The sequence below is a fragment of the Myotis brandtii genome, unplaced genomic scaffold (genome assembly GCF_000412655.1).
Source record: "Myotis brandtii unplaced genomic scaffold, ASM41265v1 scaffold687, whole genome shotgun sequence".
Lineage (NCBI taxonomy): Eukaryota > Metazoa > Chordata > Mammalia > Chiroptera > Vespertilionidae > Myotis > Myotis brandtii.
The window spans coordinates 2476204-2482298 of record NW_005370687.1 but is presented as its reverse complement, the minus strand read 5'-3'; the positions used below and the strand labels follow the sequence as shown (position 1 = coordinate 2482298).

General features: G+C 60.5%; 1 protein-coding gene across 1 annotated transcript in view; it reads right to left on the bottom strand.

The window, feature by feature from the left end:
* The window catches only part of GRM4 (glutamate receptor, metabotropic 4), a 104591-nt gene that overhangs the window by 29297 nt on the left and 69199 nt on the right, over window positions 1–6095 (bottom strand). The window contains exons 3-4 of the mRNA XM_014529589.1: window positions 5115–5250; window positions 1770–1924 (exon numbers count right to left, since the gene is read on the bottom strand). Coding sequence (XP_014385075.1) covers window positions 1770–1924; window positions 5115–5250 — 291 coding nt within the window. The remainder of the gene's footprint in view (window positions 1–1769; window positions 1925–5114; window positions 5251–6095) is intronic.

Genomic DNA, 6095 nt, shown 5'->3' with positions numbered 1-6095 from the left:
TGTTGTGTGTTCACTATGGCTGAGGCCGGGAGGGCTGGTGTGGAATGTTGTTTTGTGCTCACTATGGCTGAGGCGGGAGGGGTGGTGTGGAATGTTGTGTGTTCACTATGGCTGAGGCCGGGAGGGCTGGTGTGGAATGTTGTTTTGTGCTCACTATGGCTGAGGCGGGAGGGGTGGTGTGGAATGTTGTGTGTTCACTATGGCTGAGGCCGGGAGGGCTGGTGTGGAATGTTGTTTTGTGCTCACTATGGCTGAGGCGGGAGGGGTGGTGTGGAATGTTGTGTGTTCACTATGGCTGAGGCCGGGAGGGCTGGTGTGGAATGTTGTTTTGTGCTCACTATGGCTGAGGCGGGAGGGGTGGTGTGGAATGTTGTGTGTTCACTATGGCTGAGGCCGGGAGGGCTGGTGTGGAATGTTGTTTTGTGCTCACTATGGCTGAGGCGGGAGGGGTGGTGTGGAATGTTGTGTGTTCACTATGGCTGAGGCCGGGAGGGCTGGTGTGGAATGTTGTTTTGTGCTCACTATGGCTGAGGCGGGAGGGGTGGTGTGGAATGTTGTGTGTTCACTATGGCTGAGGCCGGGAGGGCTGGTGTGGAATGTTGTTTTGTGCTCACTATGGCTGAGGCGGGAGGGGTGGTGTGGAATGTTGTGTGTTCACTATGGCTGAGGCCGGGAGGGCTGGTGTGGAATGTTGTTTTGTGCTCACTATGGCTGAGGCGGGAGGGGTGGTGTGGAATGTTGTGTGTTCACTATGGCTGAGGCCGGGAGGGGTGGTGTGGAATGTTGTGTGTTCACTATGGCTAAGGCCGGGAGGGGTGGTGTGGAATGTTGTGTGTTCACTATGGCTGAGGCCGGAAGGGCTGGTGTGGAATGTTGTTTTGTGCTCACTATGGCTGAGGCTGGGAGGGCTGGTGTGGAATGTTGTTTTGTGCTCACTATGGCTGAGGCGGGAGGGGTGGTGTGGAATGTTGTTTTGTGTTCACTGTGGCTGAGGCCAGGAGGGGGCGTGTGGAAATGGCTGCCTGTGCTCCGTCTGCCTCAGGGAGAGTAGAGGGCACGGCTCTGTGACCTGCCGCAGGTCCCTCCCTGCTCAGGCCTCGGTCTCTGGGAAAGCTTGGCGGAGGCAGATGTCCGCAGGCCTTTCCATCAAACGGAGCGAGAGCAGAGGAGAAGCCCTGGAAGCCTCCCCCGTGGTGAGGACAGCGAGGTCCCTGGCAAATCAGGCCGTTAATGGGACGCCACCCTCACCCACAGCGAGGGTCCAGCACCGCCGGCTGTTCCTGCCCAGGGTGACCAAGAAGAAGGGGTGTTGAGCAGGGCAGGCCCAGCCCCAGGACCACCCAGGACCTGCCCGCCCAGGCCGGTCGCAGGGCTTCCCTGCCCCTCCCAGCTCCCTCTCCTGTGGCCTGCGGGCAGCTCCAGGCCCTTCCCGCAGAGATCCCTCCAGGCAGGGCCAGGGCCTGTTCCAGACGGAAAGGGGATGAAGGAGAGAGCTTGACAGATGAGCCTCTGTATGTGTCACACGTCTCCCGCACCCAAAAATATCGAGAAGCGAGAGAAAAGCCTTGACTCTTGATTGAGGGCTTGAGTGAGGCCAGAGAGGCCAGCCCAGAGCAGAGAGGCTGCGGGCCAAGAAGAGGGTGGACAGGGTGTGGAAAGGTAGGGAGTGGGAGGGGAAGGGAGGGGACAGTGAGAGGCACAGTGAGGGGCGACGCTGGCACTGGTGGCGGTGCGAGTGGCGGGCGCGCCCTCGGGCCTGCTGGGCCTACCTCGCACCGACATCCTCTTGGGGAGGACGGTGACAGCGCCCTCGGCCACCTCCTCCAGGTGCAGCACGGGTGCGATCTTGGAGCCCCAGCTGTCCGAGCCCATCCAGAAGAAGTGGCCTGTCTGGTTGGCCTTCCGCGCCGCCTGCAGCACACGCCTGTGGGAACACACACCAGCCCGGCCCAGCCATGTCTGTCCATGCTGTCCCCACCTGGCCACTGGCTGACACCCCCTCACCCCCAGGCACACACCTGTCCCCCTCACAGCCCATGGTGTCCCCCAGGCTATGCCTGGATCCCCTGCCCCCCTCCACCACTGACCCACATGAGCCCAGGGCCCACAGCTGCCCCAGCACCCATGCTTGTCCCCCTACCAGTGGTCGGCAAACTGTGGCTCGTGAGCCACATGCGGCTCTTTGGCTCCTTCAGTGTGGCTCTTCCACAAAATACCACATGTGGGCGCGCATGTATTATGAATCGTAATATAAATATCTGATATGCAGGATGTATTTAGGCAACCCTTGTGAAAGGGTCATTCGACCCCCAAAGGGGTCGCGACCCACAGGTTGAGAACCGCTGCCCTAGACCATAGTTCCCTCTGCCACTGGCCCACACCTGCCCACAGGTACCCCTCTCACCCATGTACCCCTAGACCTGGCCTATCCCCTAGGCCACGCCTGCCTACAGGCCCCATGTGCTCCCCCAGTCCCACTCCTGTCCCCTAGGGCTAACCTGTCCCTGCAAAGTCCAGGCCTGTTTCCCTAGGCATGTACCTGCCCCGTGTCTGACCCAGGCTCCCAGACCTACATCTGCCCAACCCCTGTCCTCTCAAGCCACCCTTACCCTAAACCCACACCCACATCTCTTGACCGCTTCTCACACTTACATGCACACACATGCACACACATGCACACAGGCATGCACACGCATGCACACATACACCCCTCTGCACCTGCTGCTCCCCTGCCAGCAGTGCCCCGTCACCCCCTCCTTCTGTGCCAGAGTCCAGGTCGCCACCCTTACCCTAAACCCACACCCACATCTCTTGACGGCTTCTCACACTTACATGCAAACACATGCACACACATGCACACACGTGCACACATACACCCCTCTGCACCTGCTACTCCCCTGCCAGCAGTGCCCCGTCACCCCCCTCCTTCTGTGCCAGAGTCCATGTTCTGCACAGAGCTGCTCCCCGCCCCCAGGCTGTGCTTGTCCCCTGCCCTGGCAGTGGTTTTAATCAAGTCAGGGACCCTGAACCCAGCACAGGGCCGAGACCCCACAGGCTTAACAGATGCAGACTAAGTGGCCCCTCAAACACATGTTCAAGGAGAAGAACAGGGAGGCCGGGAGGAATCCCCCAACCAGCTCCTTCCACTGGAGCTCAGAGGGGGCAAGCAACTTGTTCAAGACCACACAGCAAGTCGGAGGCCAGGACCCAGCTCCAGGCTTGGGGTGCTGCTGGGCCTGTACAGAGGCCACCTACTGGGAAGGACAGCTGGGGAGAAAGCTGTCTCCAGGCCCTAGAGCCCACACCTTCCCTCCTCCCATCTCCTGACTCTGGACATTTGCAGACCCCCAAGCCTGCTGCTGCGCCTCAGGTTATTAATACCCGCTTGCATCCTGCCAGCCAGAAATGACCGAGCCTCCAGCCCTGCAAAGTCACCTGGTTTATTTTTACTTCTGTTTGCTTCTAGAAATGCATGTGGATTTCCAGAAATGCCCCCACCTCCCACCACACTTCCCCTCCCCCAGGGGCCTCTTCCCTGGGATACATGGCTCAGCGCCCTCACCCGCCCTCCCAGCGCAGGGCCCATCTGAGCTGAGCAGGAGGCCGGAGGGGCCCTGTCTGGGTGGGCATGAGCCCTGACTGGTGCTGGGCTGTGGGCTGGGAGTGGGAGGCAGGAGTGCAGGGACTGTGACTGAAGCGAGGACAAGGAGCTCAGAAGGGGTCCCCTCCCGTCCCCCGCACCCCCTGTCCCTGCCCCCAGACTGGCTGACCCGAGGGCAGCAGGAACCACCAGAGCCAGAAGTAAGGCGCCTACAAGCTTTGAGGGGCCGTGAGCAACCTCTGTGCTCACTCAGAGGCATCAGGTGGACTCTGAGGACACCCCTGGCCCTTCACCGCCAGGGTTGCCTCCCTTCGAGATGGCCCTTGGGTTCTGAGGCCTGACTGATGTTCCAGAACTTAGGGACCCAGCAATGTCTACTGGGGAAATCTGCTTCCTGTCACTCAGGAGTCCAGGGCGGGCTCTTCACCACGTGGGGAAAGTATGGGAAAGAATGGGGCCCAGAGAGGACGCTGGTTTGCAATGGGGAGGGAGGCAGCTCAGCCAGCTCCCTAAGGGCAGGGCCTGGGGAGGCCAGGGCTGCTGCCCCACCCTACTCTGCAAATGCAGGGGTGTGCCTCCCCCCCAGACTCTGAGCAGGGGCTGTGGCCTCCCTCTGACTGGGGTTCCCCGAGGGCAGGGCTGTGTCTCCCCCTCAGACCAGGGAATCACAGAGGCCTGGCCCATCTTGGCCCTGAGGTCCAGTCTCCGAGAGGTGGGAACAGGAAAAAGGCAGGAAGGAGGGAAAGAGGTTAGGAACCCTTCAGTCCGCAGGCTGATGCTCTATCCACTGAGCCAAACCAGTCAGGACCAGGGGTTATCTTTTAAAGGCACCGAGTTTTGGACCTATGCCTCGGGCACCGCCGGGGGCAGGTGTGCAAGCTGTGGGCTGGCCCAGGGTTGCTGCACGCATGGTCCTGGCACCTGGAGTCCACCTGCTCCCATTCTCCAGATGCAAAAACTGAGGCCCAGGAGGGGACAATGCTGCCCACAGTGAGTGTGTCCCCAAGCCAGGACTAGAACCACAGGCCAGGCCTTTCCCCACCACCCTGAGCTTACCAAGAAAGGAGGGGGGGACTGAGAAGTGGCCACCATGCATTAGGCACCTACTGCGTGCCAGCCACTCTAAGCCGTTGACGCCGTTCCAGCACGCAGTTTTCAAACACCACCAGCAGGCATCCTTAGCCCAGAGAGGTTGAAAAACTTGCCTGGGCCACAGAGCCAGCAGGAGCGAGAGCAGGATTAGCGGGTAGGTGCTCTGGCCCTAACCCAGGGCCGTAGCCCCTCCATTACAGTACCTGCTTCCCAGCCCTGGCTGGTAGAAGGGATGCAGGACACAGGGAGGGGGGAGAACAGGGGCGCCCACTAGCACCAGCCTGTGGCCCTGACTGAGGGGTGTCCCAGCACTCACTCACCCACCCGACCCCTCTGGATCCCTCTCTGGGGTCAGACTTGTGCAGGAAGGTCACCAGCAGGGATCCCTGGCTCCCCACCCCTGCCCCGCTGCCCCCCTCACCTGATGTCATCCTCATTGGCAAAGATGATGATCCCCCTGGCGTTCGAGGTCTCCAGCAGGCGCCGGATGATCTTGTCAAACTCCCCCGGCTTGGGCTCCCGCGGTATCTTCACCGACTGGGCGATGCACACGCCCCCTGCGGGAAGGGGGCCGGTCAGCCTGGGCGGACAGGAGAGCTGAGTCTCTCTTCCCCTTTCCCCCCAACTCATACTCCCCGCCCGCCCCCCCCAGGAGAACAAGGCTGGGAGCGCCCAAGTTCCAATACTCACCCACTGGGTGACCCTGGACATGTCACCTAAGTTCTCTGTGCCTCAGTTTCCCCATTATAAAGTCGGCAAGAGGCAATACAGCATTGTGTTTAGGAGCTAGTCTGCCTGGGCTCAAATCTGGGCTCTGCTACTTACTACTGTGTGACCTGAGGGCGGTTACTGAACCTCTCTGTGCCTCCAATACAACGTCTGTAAAGTGAAGATAATAACACCACTGCTTCATAGGGTTGTTGTAAAGCTGAGTTAATGCATGGAAATAAAATAATATCTGGTACAGGGTAAGTGCTGAGTAAACGCTGACCATCTTCATTGTAACCACATCGTAAGGATCTTAGGAGTGAATCTGAGCATGAGAGCAAAGCGCCCACCGTGGGCCCTCAGTGCCCCCCACGCCCACACCCACACCCACCTCCCAGGCCTCTGTCCCAGGCCCGTGCTCACCAGCAGGCCCCTCAGAAAGCAGTGGGCAAGGCTGCTGGCTGGTGCCGCACACCTGGGCAGCGCTGCTGCAACCCAGCTCCCTTATCCTCCAGGCTCCAGGCTCCAGGCTCCTTTCTGAGCACTCACAGGCCCTGCACTGTGTAGGCCCTCGGGCTCCAACTCTGGCCTGGCTGGTGCCTTGACACCACAGCCTCCCTCCCGCTCCCCTCTTTCCTCCCCTCAACCCTTTTCCCACCCCCACCCCCCACCCCCACCTCTTATTTTTGTTCAG